Source organism: Ophidiomyces ophidiicola, assembly GCF_022830035.1.
Source record: "Ophidiomyces ophidiicola strain CBS 122913 chromosome Unknown scaffold_8, whole genome shotgun sequence".
In the NCBI taxonomy this organism is placed as follows: domain Eukaryota; kingdom Fungi; phylum Ascomycota; class Eurotiomycetes; order Onygenales; family Onygenaceae; genus Ophidiomyces; species Ophidiomyces ophidiicola.
The window spans coordinates 255253-273314 of record NW_026054648.1 but is presented as its reverse complement, the minus strand read 5'-3'; the positions used below and the strand labels follow the sequence as shown (position 1 = coordinate 273314).

The window sequence follows — 18062 nt, the reverse complement described above, 5'->3', positions numbered from 1 at the left end:
ACAGCCTATATGAACATGGATGACGGAGGTATCTAGATTTTCTTTTTTCCTTTTTTTGTCTTTTTTAAATATGTTGGATCGTGCGACGAATGTAAGAATTTAACATAGACCTAGCAAGGGATATCAATGATACGAGGAAAGTTATGTACTAGGCGCCTGCCGTTTTAGCGCGCTCTTCTACCCATATTTTATCTAGGATCTGGAAGACTTCCGTTGCGCTTCTCGAAAGCTGTTCTTCCATACCTAAAATTCCATATCTATGTTTTACCTTGTCTGGATGCCACCTAACACGCTCTGTTTTTAAAGCTGTAAGAACATCGGGGTAATATGAGACTGTTTCTTGTTCAGAAACTCGCGTCTTGCCTGTCACCTGCGGTTTAAATGGTACATTCCGAATAAACTCTTCGACGGCGTGTGGTGTAATATCTTTTCGTTGTCCAGAACGAACAGGCCATACGATGGAGTTACGAAGCAGCGAGGCGGGTGGATCAGGTGGTGTCTTCTGGACGCTAGAAGCAGCTGCAGTGTCTTGAGCACGGGCATCTAGCTTTACCCAGCTACGCAGATATCGGCCCCAAATTTCTGTCCACATATTGAGTTGATTTTTATTTTCTTTTCTCTCCTTTCCACGACGTAGGCTTTCATCGATCATTCTCTCGAATGCTTCCCGGTCACTCTCCTTTGTAGTCTGTTGCTGCTTCGCCTTCTCTTCCTGACGAACTCGACGGCGCCGTTCTCGCTCTTCAAATACAGCCTCGTGGGTCTTCTGCCACATTTTTGCCCGAACAAATGCAGCGTATTCTTCATCAGTCATTCGCTCCAGCTCTCCACGTTGATCTTTAATGTCTGGTCGAGGATAAGTATGAATCGGTTGCCCGTAAACCCCTTCCCAGTATGCCGCTCCTTCATCATCTGCCATAGCATCAAAAAGAGATTCTCTGAATGCGGTATTTGGCGAAAGTGGAGGGCTTGTTGTCTCTTGTTCTATGTGAGAGCGCTTGCGGCGCTTATGATGGCGGTGACTGCGGCGGCTTTCTCGCTCACTGTGGCGCTTGGGCAGCGCCTCATCACTATGCTTATGCTTAGATGAAGATTTGGTCTTTAAACGAAACCTTCTGCGGCCACTGCTGCTGTATTCGTCAGCTCGCCCGTCTGCTCTGTCGGGATGCTCATTTGCTTCATCTCGGGGCGACTGCATCTTGGCAAAAACGGATTTTCGTTGAATAGAAGAATAGATGCCTGGGAGTGTCGGCGTTCATCTTCATGGCGTGTCCGGATGTATGCTGCTCGATCTTGCTTTCCACATTGCTGTTTCTGCCTGTTAAATTGGAGGAACTGAGGAAGCAAACTAGCTTGCTTAGTCAGATCAGGCGATGCCAGCTGAACGCAAACTGAAATAGTTACGCAGAACATTCTTCTTTCGATAACGTTTGGACTCAATCAGCGTCTCGCATCATCAGCCATGGCCTTAGTTACGTATTCAGACTCAGAAGCTTCGGATTCTGAAACTACCCCCCCAAACCCTCCTACCGCTTCACGAAGCCCTCCTACCCTTTGCGCCCCTAAAACAACAGCCTTCCAGCCACTGGTTGATCGCAGTAACCCACGGAAGATCATTGTCACCCTCGCGGACACAAAATCGGCTGAAGTTGAGAGCAATGATACATCTCAGGGTGGAGAACCGGCTCGCAAACGAGCCAGGATAGGTGGTAGCGGAACGTTGACTGGATTCAATGCCATGCTTCCAGCGCCAAAACGCGCAGCGTTGATTAAACCCAGTGAAAAAAGCACGACTGCTACCGTGACACGAAAAGTATTTGATCTTAAAACAAGCTCTAGCCCAGGGTTTTCTCGAGAGCCACAACCATCACCCTCGGAGGACTATGGTACTACCACTGAGGAAGGCCTTCGTATGGATGGCGACCCCGCCAATCCTCAGAAAGCAAAAGCAGAATCTCAAGTGGTAGAGAAAAAGGGTAATTCGATGATGTTCAAACCATTGTCAGTTGCTAGAAATTCGAAGAAAAGGCCAAAGCCAAGGCCAGTAGCTGGAGCTACAGATAAAACAGCAGCCCCTAGTTTGGAGTCAGCGAGCGAGGTAGAGCCACAAAAGCCGAAGCAGAAGCTCAATTTATTTGGACTATCGAGCGATGCAATCTTAACTAATACAGATGAGCCATACAGGCAGACACATTACGAGCCAATGGTCCACGTGCCCTCTAGAGACTCTGAGCTTCAGTCGTCAGTTGCCAGCGGTGTGGTAGAGAACCAATCAGAGATTTCTTTTACTCCTAGTCAGACAGACTCACTTGCAAATGTTGCCAGTGATCTGAAACTCTCACGGTCTGAAATGCGGCAACTAATGGGCAGAAAAGGTCGTGCCTCGGCAGCTGATACCAGAATCCTGACTTTTAACACAGATCAAGAATATAAGTCTAATTCTGCTCTACTCTCTGCAATGTCCGAACAAGAACTTGCAGCTCAGCAGCATAATCCTGTTCGCTCCATCGCCCCTGGCAAGCACAGTTTGCAGCAATTGGTGAATGCTGTCGGCAGCCAGCGAGATGCGCTCGAAGACAGTTTTATGGCGGGGAAAAGAAATCGCAAGGAGGCAGGATCTAGATATGGATGGTAAGGACTTTTACTCATCAAAACAATAAAACTAGTATGGGTTATGTTTTGTTTCTACCTATGATGAACTGATTTTCCAGCACTCTAAAACACTTTTTAGCTAGTCTTGCGTCACTCTATTGAGTAGTTAATCAGGTGTTAAGCTTCTAGAGCCATACTTTTATCCTGTATATTCTATATGTACATCTAGTTACATATGTTATATGTTTGCACATACATAACTACATTCTCTAGATCATTGGATCTTATCTGATCTTATATTTCAGCGTAACAAACTCTTTTGGTTAACAATCTTGTCTTATCTTATCTTATCTTTGTCTTTATTTTATATTATCTAAGCAGGATGCTTGGCAGTATGGATTTCTTTTAGAGACAACATCGAGCTGTCATCTATGGTGAATAATAGTATATATAGTACAAGTAGATAGTGAGATGCGCAGTATATAAAACAGCACTCATACTTTCTTTGGCCGAAGACCTCATAGTATTCATGTACATGCATAATTACATACTGTACGAACCCCAAAAGTCAGAGCTATCAATGGCCAAATCTCAAGCCGATACATCAACAACCTCAGCAAACCATTGTTTTAAGGCCAGCGATAGAACAAAAGGAAGCTCATTCACATTTCTCACAATTAGGTAGTAAGGAAATGGAAATCCTTCTAGGTACTTTTTCATTTTCCATTTCCCTCCTGAGTCATCATGCTCAAAGGTCGCCTGCGAAAGGCTCATGATTGAGTTGCTCTCTTCTTTAACCGCATCAACAATGATGAAAACAATCATTATTCGGTCCTCTTGCGCTTGTCTGAGCAGGCGTTTAATATCCTCATGGTCTTCGCAAATACCATCGGATACAATCAGCTGTAGTTGCCATAGATCGCCGCTTGATGATGACCGTTTGGACCTCGCATCACGAAACAATGCAGTCGATTCCTCGATCAGTCTCTTTACATTGGTACCAGTTTGTTTGTAGCTGAACTGTTGAAATACCCGCATTCCTGCATTGGATGAGAATGGTTTTCCAAACTCGTGTGCCACCCGGATATGATCCTCGTTCCCGAAGCTAACAATGCATAATTCTCCAGCTTCTAGCATACTAAGACTGCGAGATACCAGTGCAAGGGTTTCAAAGGCAAGTTGACCGCTGGCGCTTTCAAGCATAGACTTACTATCATCAACTGCGATCATTATCTGGTAATTTCTTTTCGAAGGCATGGAGCGGCGCATCCAGATTTTATCCCGCTTAAATTGAGACGCAATGTATGGGATTATACGTTTAATATTCAGCCGTTTCCCCGTTCTGAAATCGCCTCTTAGTTTTGTCGCCATTGTTGGGGCAAGTATCAGCCGAAGCTGTTCTGTAAGCGATAGTGCAAGGTCTTGCGTGACAGATTCATAATGAGACCACAGCCGCCGTGCTTCTTCGGGTGGGGTTAATGGGGGACGTTCAGGCGAAAGATGAATTGCTGACAGATGACGATCGACATCCTCTAAATTTTCTTGCATCTCATCTTGTTCTGTGAATTGACCTACATCGCTTTTGTCTTGAATATTCCCTGCCACAAATGGCAATGATGCAGGATGGTTTGTCTGACCCGCAGTATTGTCTAGCTCCATTAAATCTTCCAGTCCCTCTTTAGTTTGTTCTATATCATGATCACTCTCACCAGGAAAAACATCATTGTTTTCCACTTGCTGATTCGATTCGACGGCTTTGGTATGATCGAGATTTCTGGCTTGGTCATCGCTTGCTGTACCAAGAGCTTGGGTATCTGCGGCATCTTCGTCATTGGCTAGATGTTCAAAGTCAACCTCCTCCATATTCACGTCGACATCTATTTCATCCACTTTCCCATCATTGGAGGCCTCTTTGATATTTCGTTGTGATCGATGCCACTGTTCCAAGATATCACCGAGTTGTTTAAACGCCTGGGCCTGGGAATCCTGCGGCGCATCTTCTGCCCTACCCCCGGCGTGATCTCCTGAAGCCTGCCTGTCATTATCGTCACCGTATTTTCCCGCGTTTGATTGCATCTCACTGTCTTGACATAGATCATTTGACTGTTGTTCACTCGTTACCTGCCCTGTTGCTACATTATCACGATTTTCCTCTGTATCCGGACCTACAGATACAGCTTCGCTTGGGGCTGCATGTGTATTTTCAACCTCCGCGTCTAGCTGTTCAGCTGGGCTAACATCCTGCTGATCATCACTATCGGATATATTTGACCCTTCAGATTCCTTGTTATCTGAATTGTCAATTTCATTTTTATTTTCATCTTCATTTATTTCGTTTTGACTTGGCGAGTCTGGGAAATTTTCCTTTGTAACAGCCTCAGAATTCTCAGGTGGCATCTCGTCATCATCTGGAAAATCATCGTCGATGTCATCATCAGGATCCGGGTCGGTGTTGTGTTGCTGTTCATCAAGTTCCATATCATCTGGCAAGTCCAAAATTTGATCCTCTTTCACATACGGTTCGGTGACATCCATATTATCTTCACGGCCAATTGCCTCGGATTCTTCGTCGGCAACCGATTCACTATCACTGTCATTTTCGTCACCCTGCGTTTCTTTTCCATCCGTATGATTCTTTTCAGGGGCAGCAGTTTCCTCCTCCGTATGAGATGTACCTTTACCCTCGTCGTTTTCTGTGTCCTTTTGCCCAGGATCATTTTTGCCATCCCATAGCTTCTCGTCTACGGCAGACTCATCCAGCCCATCAACACTGCCTACCTCTTCATCGATATCATCGAGGTTTTCTATCTCAGAATCCTCACCATCTTCCGACTTCTCAGTCTGTTCAACGTTTTCGGTATTTGCTTCAAGGTCATCATGATCCATGTTCACAGCATCATCGGAAGAATTAGTATCCTCTTTCTCCGCTTTTTCGTCTGATTGCTGTTGGGCCAGGTCAGAAAGATCCTCGTCATCTTGAACATCTTTACTAATATCTTCAGCCCCTTCCCCCTCACCAAGGCCAGTCCCGCTTTCCAGGTTCCCTGTTGCTCCTTGTTCTTCTGATGCTTCTGCTGGGCTACATAGTCCCTCAGAAGCCACCCGTATGAACGACATGGAGAGAATATAGCCCATCTTACAGACTTCGCGGTGAATAAGAGAATATCGATTAACCAAGTCAAGACATATATGGTGATATTGACTGACTATAGGCATCACGGTGGCAATAAGGGCAGGCGCGATATCCAACCCTCCTGATGGCTCGGAGATTGACTTTATTGTAGCCAAGGAGGATATGATGTTGCCCGCAATCTCATCAATATGAAGTTCATCCAGAGCTTTCGAGAAAACTTTTTCGGATTTTGATAGCCAACCAGAGTCTTGAATAGAAGTAGGTAGAGCTGCTAAACAATCCTTCAGCCTTTGCAATACCACAAATATCTTATCTGTAGCGGCTAAAAGTGAAATATCAAAGTCTCCAAGGGTATCAATGGCGGACGGAGTTTGATTCGTAAATAGGCATTCCGACAGGTCAATTTCAGCCCAAGGAAGTACCTGGCGAAGAACAAATGCTAAACTTGGGTTGTTATATATTATGCCTTGTACATCTTTCCGGACCTCCATAATGAGCATTAGAGCACGAGAAACATGGTATTCGTGAGTTGCGGACGATAATCCCCATGGAAGGGATGCGATGTTTTGCAACGTCTTCTCTAAACAGTCCACTTCATACTGTCTTGAAGTCAATTTATCGACTACCTCGGATATGTCAATTTTTGTGCAAGAAGCTTGAATATTCAAAATGGTCACACATAAGCCAAGAGTTACGGATAACCAGGCAAGCGCCCCCTTAACATCATTCCGATTAGCAGTAGATGGGTTGAGTATTTGCAGATCCCCTTTCTTTAGGCTTGACATGCTTTCCATGACCTGAACAACTTCAGAGAGTGGCTGTAGGGCCTTCAACGCTGAACTTAGCACTACTCTCTGAGCCAAAACTCGAAATAGTAGCCCTTCAACGAAACCAGAACTTCTCGCTGCTTCTACATTGCTCAGATCGTTGGAGTACTCGCGACTAGCTTGACGTGTCTTGGGCGTATTATCCAGGAATCGATGGAAATATGAATCTGCGCTTTCCAAAATCCGAGACTCCCCATTAAATATAATATTTGGGGTTGTAGCGATGACGGACGAAATAGAATTCTGCTTCCTTAAATCATCTGTACCAAGGTTAGAGCGGATGCCCATATGTCGAAGTTCCCTTAATTTATCTGCATAAAAGCGGCGTTTTTGACTTTTAAGATGCTGCACCTCTTCCTTGTTACTTTCAGTCAGGGTTTTGGGGGTTTTGGCCCTGAAATCGTTGAGAGTGTCAAAGATATCTTTCATAATAGTGTCTAGTTCCTGGCCGATATCTAAACCGACAAAACACCCCAAGTATACTTGACGCATGTTCTTAGCCGTAGAATCTGGGTTCTTGAACCGAGCTGGCTTAGTGTGCCAGCCAGACACGGTTCCGCAGCAGTAATCAAGGGCTGTTGCCAGAACTGGTTTAGCTGTGCCCAAGGATATTTTTGAAAAGTTCTCCGACACATAACCAGAAGTAGGAAGTCCGTTTCCGATGACGGTGTCTGATAACTGGCTTAGAAGGGTTCGATATTTTCGTACGACTTTGAATAATTTATGATGAGAACGACGTGCACTGTCCCGAAGCACGGCGATATTGGTGTCCTTCCAGCTTGTAAGAACTATCTCCTGCTTCAGATCTTGTTCTAGAGACTTGCGGCCGATTGCTAGCTGCTCCTCAAATATCGTCACAAACGGTTTATAGCGTCTTACCAAATTTGACAAGGCTGAAACCAACTGACTCAGAGAAGGAAAATCAACAAGATATAGCTGACATAGAGACACAAACCACTCCACAAGCTCCAACCTGAAGCGATATTGTCCGATTGACGTCAAAGAAATAAAATTCTCCAGCGTCGAAATAAGTTCGGTTGTGTGGCTTGCTAAATTTTGACCATCTCGAAGTATTTGCAGTGGTGTTTCAATTATTACTTCGTAAGCAACAAACCACCAACTTTTGGCATCATTTTCGCATTTCTCGTATTCGATGTCGAGAAGACGAGCCCATGTGGAGAGTTCAAGACGTCGCCAACTGATCAACAATGCAGTCAGTTCATTATAGCAGTCAACAGCGGAATATTCCTTGCTTGCAACGGTTTGCCATTCGTGAATATACCCATGCAGCTTTTCCGCTTTTGTCAAGAACTTGGCAATTGGTTCCCGGTGCTTAAATTGATAGATTCCAGAACAACACTCAAGGACGTCCGCAAGTGTAGCATGTTCAGACCAAATTTTGTGCAAGTCAGAAAATCGGTGCCACGTTTTTTCCACAATCATCATCAGTCTCTTTACTTCTGGGATGTTTGCATCGGCGTAGAAGTTCTGAGAAGGTCCGGCTGGAGTACAACGCTCCTTATCTAATAATAACAAAATTGCAGGCAGATGATACTGAGGCTGCAATGAAGACCATGGCACAAGGTCCAATTCTAATGGAGTACAGGCAATAAGCCCCGCGGCATCCGAAATCAGCTCTTTAAGTCTCGACTCTTTATTTTCATGGGAAAACAATTGATTAAACTTCCGAGAAAGCCGTAGCACAATTGTCCTATTGTCGAGTCTGACTCGCGGCTCCCAGTCAGACTCTGAATTTTCATCAAACGTAGGGAATATATTCAGGATTTCTTCCGCTTCTGCAAGGTTACTGTCTTGGAGAGATCCTCGGTAACGGTAAAAGGAAGACTTTTCCGCTTCGTTCGCTTGATCCGTTTGTAATTGCTCTTTCCACTGGCCATAAAGACTTTGAAGGCAACTCCGTAAGATCTCGCGATAATCACGGCGTTGGAGAACTTCGGAGTCTATACAATTAAAAGTACTGATAAGGCTTAGACGAAATATATCAGTCTCAAGTTGTAATTGTGGGAGCTGGGAAATGCCAATAGACGAAAGATCATGAATCCGGACACGTTCTGTTCCTCCAAAAAATGGTGTCGCTTTACTAATGGTATCAATAAAGTCTTCGAGACCCGTTGCTTTCTTTTGACCGTCCTCGATAAGGCTTATCCCAAGGTGCAGCATTTGAAGAAATCGGACAATTGGAGTAGTGATATCATCATATGCCCTGTAGCTATCAGTAAGACGAGTACATAAATGACGAATATTCTCCTTCACTAGGCGCGAGCCTATATAGCCAGACTCTTCGGATACTACCGAAAAATCGTCTCCAGTTTTGTTGATGACCGACGTCAATATGGTAGTAAGTTCGCCCTGAAGATTGCTTAAGTGAGAAGGTTTGGGCCTGATTATGCGTAGTGGTGGCGGCGCGTCTCCCAGGAGCCGCAGCCCATCTTCCGCTGCTCGAATACGAACACTTGTATCACAACCAGAATACCTTCTTTCGAAATTCAATAATGCTTGAAGGATGTTATTCTTTTCAAGTTTTTTTTGTAAATATCTTTCATGTTCAGCAACCACCCCTAATGATGGGTCAAAGGGCCGATCCGGAACGAAACTTTTTAATAATGTTGTAGCAAATGCTACAAGCGTTTTCCCAAGCCGTAACAAAACGTGTCGCTTAGAATATGTTGCATCACAATCGGTGATACATTGAATCAATGAATTTGACAAAAAAGTACTAAAATTTGGGTACCTCTCAACCTCAGTATGCGATTTTATTTCGATATTAAGCTCCCCGTCACCGGAAAGTAACGAGGTTGAGCCACTAGATTTGTCAATGGACTCCAAAAAGGCCCGTAGCGCTTCAGTATCCATAAGACTCTGGTGACAAAGTAAATATTCTTTAATTAACTCCTTCATATTATCTCCAAGTAGCGCGAACTGGTCTTGCGAGATTTGAATGGAGCTTGCGGCGAGCGCCTCAGTCAGCATTTTCACTTCAGATTCAAGAGCTTCCATTCTATGGAGTGGCACATCACCAATATGCTTCAGCTTCCGGATAATGGAGAGTGATAAATTGCCTCTCAATGCATAATGGTTGGTGAATGAACTTTGAAAACCCGAAAATCGGGCAAGATTGCAGAGTAGTCCTGGGGCAGGGTTTCCAGAGGAGGAGAGATCATTAGGCACAGACGATCGACCTGCAAGGAGCCTTACAACGCCATGTAAAGACCCCCAGGTATCAATTGTTTGTCTAGCCGAAAGGTCATGATATTGACATATTGTTTCGAATTCCACTGAAAAGTATGAGTCGGTTTCAAATTCAAAATTTCTGGCTTTACGCTCCGCTTCAATAATAATCCGTGTCAGGTCCTAGAATTGATGATCAGCCACAAAAGTTGAGGGAAAGGTATTTCATACATACGTGCACCAATTGGCCTGCATCAGAACCCAGTAGCAATGACTCTTGCGCCTGAATTAATAAATTGCTTAACCGAGCAAGATCCGCTAGAGGAAGGCTTGTTGATCGTATCAAAGTATCAAAGCGTGAGCAAAGAAGCTCCAATTCCACCATGTTTTGTAGGCGGAGTGGACTTGATGCGGTTGCGGGTCTCCACTTTTCCCACATTATTTGCATACTATCACCGGTAGTAAGCTTCCAGTTAGCTTGGAAAGAATCCAACATTTGCGGCCAGCACTCGAACAAACGAATAGAACCGGGTCGCAAGGGTTTACAGAGAGCTTTTCCAATGTTAATATAGGTTAAAAATAGAGCGTCTTCAAAGTCATTTCCCACGCCCAATCGAAAGATATCCAAGGAAAACTCGAGAATAGATTTTGCGGCTTCTAGATGAGTTTCATCTAGGGAGTCCAACCGCACATCTTGGAAGAAGTCCATCAAAGCCTGACATGAATCTTTAAGGAAGGTGGCAATGTGTGACGTAGAGTCCTTTCTGTGGGGAACAATCGTGATAGATGTCATGGAGCGTTCCAACCGATTCATTTCAGATGACTTTTTGCTCCGAGCCGCATTTTCTACACGAGACAACTCTTGAAATAGTCGAGCAGTACCTAGTTGGGTTTCTTGGATCTTGGCGACCCTTGTAAGGCAAAAAGGGTCTTGAACGGGTCGAGGAGAGCTCAATGCGCGAGGCTCATTCACTAGAGGATGGACCGGCTAGCCAGTTCAATCAGCTACATCAATGTTTATCAGTAGCAGAACATACCTCAAAGCACTGTTCCCTTTTCAAGAACTTGTTTTCGTCAGTGATTTCACTAAGAGACAAGTCTTCTCGCCAGCCAATTAACCGGCCATTTGATAGCAAAGAGTAATAGCGGGCGATTGTAAAAGACACCGTCTCTATGGGGCTACCTGCGCTTTCGGTCCATAGTTGCCCAAGGGAATGTAAATTTTGGTTGATTCTTGTAATATCTCCTGGGGGTAAATGATCTAACGCAATCTCCAAGCCACGGTCGTCTGTGGCTGCACTGAAGATGCAATTTCGAATACGATACACGGCAGATTCGCAAGTATAGGCTATCGGGGAAAGACTGCAAGAAGGAACTTCACTGGGCAGAAAGAAGAGCTCGACGGATCGATTTCGCATTGCTCGAGAAAGTTCACCATGCCGGGGGTCCATCGTAAGGAATAAACGAAACTGTTGATGTGGTCGTACAATTTTTATCGACCCATCATTTGTGCGCTGTTCGTTAATGATAAGACAGCCATTTGGTTCCATGAGCGAATTCAACCTGTCAAGAACTGTCGCATTACAGAGATTAGCATTGTCCAATACAACCCAATCTCCTCTTTCAACCGCATGAATCAGCAGGCTTTCTGTCCATTCGAAGCCAACATGGTTGTCACTGTTTGAAGCCAGAAGTTGCACACAACGATCGTAAAAGTGCTTGAAGCGCGGATCTTCGTGTTGACAAGAAATATGATGTAGGGACTTAGACACCTTTTCGAGGGACAAAGATTTCATTTTGAGTAGTCTGTATAGTTCCACCAACTCATTAGTAACTTCTCTAAGGGGCACATTTTTGTATGCCCGGATGATATGGTACTGTAAAGCGTCTATAAGCTCGTTGATAAGAAGCGATAGGCGGCGGTGTTCATCCCGCTGTTCAAATCCGCCAATTAAGTCCATGGCGTCAGTATCCGCATTCAAGGATAGCTCAACAAGCTTAGCTCCACTAAGTGCAGCAAGCTTCTGAAGCGTGGCCGATTTACCGCAACCGGATGGCCCAACGAGAACAGTCGGCCATTTGTTCTCAACACAGAACATAAGTGACTCTAGGATTGGGAGGTCTTTAGGGTAAATTTCAATTTGTCTTTCAAAGACTCTTTGCAGTGTTTCATCGCGTTTGAGTTTTCCAATACCAACATGAAAAAAATCAGTTTTCAAATTATGAAAATAGCTTTTATGATCGGGGTCTTTTCCAAAGATTTTTCCATAAAGCTTCGCGACCGTTTCTCTGTCCCCTGCAGTTCTAAAACGCTGGGATATTATGATATCAAGAAATTGGGAGGCATAAGATCTCATTTCTGGTTTATCCAGCAGTATAAGCCACCGAGATAGATCCCTCAGGTTAATTTCCCACGGGCCTCCAATCTGCCCCATCCCACGGTGATCTAGCAGCTGAGAGTTTATAGCGGAAATAAATTCTACCATTTGTCCAGCATGGTTTGGAGAAAGGCTAGGAGAGAGCTTAGTGCAGATAAGTTTCAGGTCGTGCATGGTGAACGAATCAGCATAAACAACTGTAAACCGATTGACAAAAGATGCTGGAAGGCCTTTTCTACCCCCACCTTGGTGATGCGGGTTTTGTGTTGCAAAGAGAACAAAGTCTTGGTGCCTATCGAAGGTTTGGTCCAGCTCTGCAATATAAACCTGTTGTCGATGATCCAAGCAAGAATTTAACCCTTCAAGGACAGATTGAGAAGCAAGATTCATTTCGTCAAGGAGTACCCAGCCACCTTGTTGCAGAGCTCGCAGAAACGGTGCATCGCTCCAGGTAAAGTTTCCAATCTCGGCGCCTTCAACGGGAACATCGTACCCAAACAGGTCCGTGAGGTCCGTTTGCTCGGACAGGTTAATACGTGTGAGATTTATCCCAAGAATACTAGCAAGTGCTGCTACAAGGGTAGTTTTTCCAACGCCAGGGCTTCCTTCAATCAATATTGGTTTATTTGACTGAAGACCTCTTGCAATCCTAAGAGTATTTGTCAACGTCGTCGGTGCATCTAATGCAAAATTAGGGTCGGTCTGAGAACCAGGACGGATTTCATGACAGAAAGGGCCTATTTCCATGTAGCCCTCATTAATCGAAGTATTGATTTTTTGGAAGTATACAGATATCGCATCGAACGAGAAAAGCCTCCCAAGTTCCTCTAGACATCTACGGCGATCTTTAACAAGATCCCCAGATGAGACAGCAAGTATTGCAGAGGGATTGGCACCCAACGAATCAATATATACCAAACATGCTCCATGAACCAATACGGATACAGAATCAAGCTCCTTGCAATCATTGACAAAACTTGCCCAAGCAAGCAAGTCGCGGACGGAAATAGAAGCTGAAGCGGAGCCTTGATAGTTTTCTTTAAACCACTTTGCAAAACACATCATTGGTAGCGCTGAGTTTTGAAATGTAGGATGGAGTTTTGCCTCTAAAATAGGTATGATATCGTCCGCATCTGAAAGCTGAGGAACCCAAATTTCAGTGAGACGATTCCTTAAAGCAGCAGATAGCTCCCTTTTACCATAGTCACCACCGGGATTCATTGTGGCCAAGAACTGAAACCCTGGTGCTGCAACGACCAGGGAGTCAATGGGGCCCTTTTCTGCTAAAAGAAGGGATCTATGCGGCTCAAGGACGCTATTTAAGCGCTCAAGAACTGAATCATCAGCAAGAGATAGCTCATCAAGCAGAAAATGCTGGCCTTTTTTCATTGATGACACTAGGCTTCCATCAGCCCACTCGAAGAGTGCATTGACTCTAGAAATATTAATATGTATTCGATCTAGGATTTTTTTGTCTAAGCCCTCAAGCTGAGCTGGGGAGAGAGACATAAAAGCCTTTTGAAGGTCGTCCAGCCTCAAATCACTCTCTTCTGTCATCGCATTGAGTTGATATAAAATTGACGAAATATCCGCAACAAGGGTTTGTTTGATCAAATTTCTATTTCTCAGTGGTCGCTGCGCACCAATAAGATCTCCTGTCTCAAGGTTGACGTGAGCATTGAGTATGTTTAGGTCTTTCCCGTATATTTCGGCAATTGCTTGACATAGCTGCGTTTTGCCGCAGCCTGTATCTCCTACAAGTAACACTGGCTCATTATGATCGATGGCATTCGAAACCAGGACGAAAAGTCTCCTCATGGCATTTGTCCAAACAAGCCCGTGAGGAACGGTAGATGGCTGAGAGAAACGGGAAGTCACATTGATAGTATCATACAACGATCGTTCGTTGATGTTAACACCCATAACCTTTTCGATGACCTTTTTGACAGCAAGTCGCTCCTCCGGATTCCTGACTCGTTCCGCGAGAAGCATGAATCCGTTAGCAGCAAGTTGTTCTTTGTTATCAGCACGCCTTAATGCCCACCTGAAGAGATCACGTAGTGTAGCAAAACTATTCCTTTGCTCAAATAACCTGCTAGATTGTCGCAGAATAGACAGCTGGCGATATACAGAAACGATTCTTTTACAAAACGAAGGAGCTATCTGCGATCGCTCTGTCAAAATAAATTCCAGCTCCTCTTCAGGAATATCATCAAAGTGGAGCTCGAGGAATCGGTTTCGAAAAGCACGAGAGAGGACTTTCCTCCCACCATACAAACCAGCAGGGTTTTGAGTAGCAAATAACATAAAATTCGGGTGCGGACGAACGACGTCCTGTGTCTCAGGAAGGAAAAGTTCTCTATTATCATCCAGTAATCGGTTAAGGGCTTCTAGAACATCGGTCGGAGCAAGATTAAGTTCATCAAGAACAATCCAATATCCGTTTCTTAAGGCTTCAACCAATATACCCTCCTGATACCGCAAGCTGCCATCTTCTCGGGAAACGTACGAGCCTAGATATTCTTGAAGATCTGTGTGTTCGTGGTTATTGATCCTTACGAATTTATTACCCGAGATTTTTGCCAGATGTTCGACCATACTGGTTTTCCCAGAAGATGTCGGGCCTTGCAAAAGAATCGGAAATCTCCTTGTGCAACTTGCCCTTACCAGATTCATCAAATTCTTCTCGATAAAGGGAGTAATAATATAGTGTGGCTGAAGTTCTGGTTCGAGACCGCCCTTCCGCATCCAGTAATGCTTGAATTGTATATGCTGCGACCCATCTGGAGGTTCCTTGGGTGTTTTTGATAGCAATGATCTTGCATTTCCATGTTTCTCAAAGAGAAATTTATCGATGTAGGGAGCAACAAGTTGCTCGGATTCTTTTCCTAGTAGCGTTAAGAAGCTCATACAAAATCCCTCATACATTGCACGGCGGACTCCATAAATATGAGCTTGGTCGTTTATGTATAGCAGCGTCCTGACTAATGTGCGTATACTGAAATGGGGTCTTTGACCTGCCCCATCAGTCAATCTGTTCTCAGCATTTAATCTCTTTATCTCAAGATACAAGCTAGCGAGTGCTGGCGCGGCTGTACGATCATGATGCGCCAGCTGGCCCAAGTACGCTTGAATTAGGCTTATTAAGTCGTCAAAATCGCTATCAGGTGGTTGAATGTACAGTTCCGTAAAGCGAGACCTCAATCCAGGAGCCAGGTCACGTTTACCTGCGTCAGTTGCAGGATTCATAGCAGCAAATATGCGGAAATCAGGGTGGCCTTGAACAGCCTCAACCTCTCCAGCTTCGGAGAGAAGGATAGAAGGAAGACCGTCTCGTCCGTGACTGAGTAACCCGGAAATGCTTTCGAGGGTCTCAGGAGATGCTAAATTTATTTCATCCAAAAGAACCCATTCCCCATCCCTTAAGGCTTTCACAACTTTTCCCTGTACAAAGGCAAAAGACATCTTAGTGTCTCCTCGGGATATATGTGTTTCGAAGTCCTGTAAGTCTTGCGTAAAGGATTGCCATCTTTGCTTTAGGTTGCCGTATTTTGAGATGTCTACCTTCCTCCTTTTTGCTGGCTGTTGCTCAGAGCTTCTCTCCTCACCATAGGGTCCAGTTTCAGGCTCATGAAACAACCTGGAAGACATTTTAACAGCCTCGTTCAAGACATTCAGCAAACGAGACCAGTTTCCAGTGGTGGCACTCTTTAAAACTGAAGATAGAAATTTTTGATTCTTCTTTACGGAAAACGTAGCGTCAAAGAGAGAGTGAAACCTGTCCACTAGAGGAATTGCGATGGATCGGAGATTGACTGGCTTATAGCCCCCAATCAAATCGGTTGTCTCACTCTGCTGAGAGAGGTTCACTACCGTAAGGCGCTGGTTTAACAAACATGCTAAACGTTGAATGATTGCAGTTTTTCCAATACCTGTTTCGCCAACAAGTAGCAAGGGTTCAGACATTTGGAAAGCCGCAGCACATTGCTCCATAGTCCTCAATGATGCCTTGGTTGATGCGAATGCGAGAGACTTACCCACTGACAACCGTGAAGTTTGGGTATTTAAAACTTTCAGAGTCGGGCACACCTCTCGCCCAATGAGTAGTCCATCCTGAGCCTCTGAGTATTCAGGTACACGCTCAAACAAGCAAAAGTTCATGCGCTGAGGAGGCACACGGAGTTCTGCGGCAATTTCGCCTATAAGTTTGAGTCGAAATGCCTTGTTCGGTACGAATGCGGCAAAACAATCAACCGCATCCATGAGTATTTCGTCGTCAGTCCTTTCGGGGATTGCCCCCCTGCTCGTTGAAATGCCCAACTTTTCAAGACGTCGTTCAATTCTCCAGCAAAATTTTATTAAATCACGTAGTCCGATAAATCTTCCTTGGATGCTGTGGGCCATAGTTGATACACGCACAACCTCTATTATTCGATCATAGAGATTGAGAAACATATCAACGTATCCAGCCATTGAAAGTAGGGGAAACTCTTCCTGTATGATTTGCCTGACTTCCGCCGATGGCAGGGACATCACTTGAATCCGGCGCCATAATCTGTTACCAAGCAGGGTCTCACCTGAGGTGACCTCAAGGCCTTTCGAGTTAATAGTAGATCTCATAGTGGCGATAATCCTGAAGCCTTCAGCACATTGGATGCGCTCTTTTCTATTCGGGATAATGAGTTCACGGTTCTTAATCAGAGGCAAAATGACACTCAGGACTTCGGAAGGTGCTCGGTCAAGGTCTTCAATCAACACCCATCGCCCTTCATTTGCGGCCTTTGCAAGAGAGCCGGGTTGCCAGATGAATCCCCCAGTTCGCGTAGAAGTTGAATATACTCCAAGTAAGCTTTTCAGATCAGTTTGCTCATTTAAATGCAACGTTATCATGGAGGCCGATTGCCCCATTGCATCCGCCGCGTGAGATATGAGTGATGTCTTTCCTGCACCCGCCAGGCCGATGAGTAAAAGAGGCTCAGAGGAGAGAAGACCCAATCCAACTCTGCGTAAGTTTTCTAAAACAGTGGATGTCTGCACCAATGTACGAAGGTTTGTTTTACGGCGCTGTTCGACTTTCGGAATTATAACACCGCCAATCACAGCTGTGAGGGGCGATACGGGAAGTCGCTGAATGCACGTATCAAAGATAGATGAATCGCGACTGCTTCGTACGTTTAGCAGATCTGTCTGAAAATCATTCCATCTCTTTTCTTCCCAAAGGCTTAGAAGCCTGTAGTCAATCATCTGGTCCTCCCACGGGCCCAGAAGCAGATCTTCTCCGCAATATTGTTGAAGCATCGATTGCATGGACGCATCAGCAGCATGCATGTATAGACAAAAGCACCTAATGCTCAAATATCTCAGAATACTATTGGAATGCGAAAATAAAGCCCCTAATCGAGCCGGAGAGACGAAAATGGAGAATATCTCCCGATCAAAGCTTAGTAAACGAAAGAATGATAAGAGTAACAAGAGTAAAGTTTCGTCACTTGTATCTTCGAAATCGATGTCCGGAGATTCGGAAAATAACGGTACCTTGCCATTTAGGCGCTGGAGGAGGAGGCGTACAAATGGCTGTAGATATTGTGCAAGAGGCAAAATTCTGGAGAAGGCGGCTATGACTTCAAAAGGAGAGGACAATAAGTTGATGGATAGCCATCTCGCAGCAATATCCACACATATAGGCTCAAATATTGAAAATAGCTTCGCCGTGTAGCTCGGATTCAATGAAAGGCGTGATAATTCATTCAACGGCTCCGCGCTCCGGCAAAGTATTTCGACAAGTTCATCCGGAAGGTGATGTAAAAGTCGCGGGTCAGACAAAGTCTCAAAAAGGGCAGGCTGATCTTCCATATTTTTGCAACAAAAGGAGGCCCTTGATCTGGAAAAATAGGTAAAAATTGTTTGTTGTGTACGGACAGGCTGTACATCCTCAATCACGGA

General features: G+C 44.7%; 3 protein-coding genes across 3 annotated transcripts; 1 reads left to right on the top strand and 2 right to left on the bottom strand.

Moving 5' to 3' along the window:
• Positions 1-148: 148 nt before the first annotated feature.
• On the bottom strand, positions 149-1198 carry LOZ57_002770 (uncharacterized protein; the record flags this gene model as incomplete). Its single annotated transcript, XM_049251831.1, has 1 exon — positions 149-1198. The coding sequence occupies one exon, from the start codon at positions 1196-1198 to the stop codon at positions 149-151; it is 1050 nt and encodes a 349-aa protein (XP_049109149.1).
• Positions 1199-1462: 264 nt separating this feature from the next.
• On the top strand, positions 1463-2635 carry LOZ57_002769 (uncharacterized protein; the record flags this gene model as incomplete). Its single annotated transcript, XM_049251830.1, has 1 exon — positions 1463-2635. One exon carries the CDS (start codon positions 1463-1465, stop codon positions 2633-2635), a length of 1173 nt encoding a protein of 390 aa, XP_049109148.1.
• A 548-nt stretch (positions 2636-3183) lies between these two features.
• On the bottom strand, positions 3184-17972 carry MDN1 (AAA ATPase midasin; the record flags this gene model as incomplete). The annotated part of the gene is made up of 3 exons (XM_049251829.1): positions 3184-9924; positions 9977-10729; positions 10779-17972. The coding sequence occupies 3 exons, from the start codon at positions 17970-17972 to the stop codon at positions 3184-3186; spliced, it is 14688 nt and encodes a 4895-aa protein (XP_049109147.1).
• Positions 17973-18062: the final 90 nt, after the last annotated feature.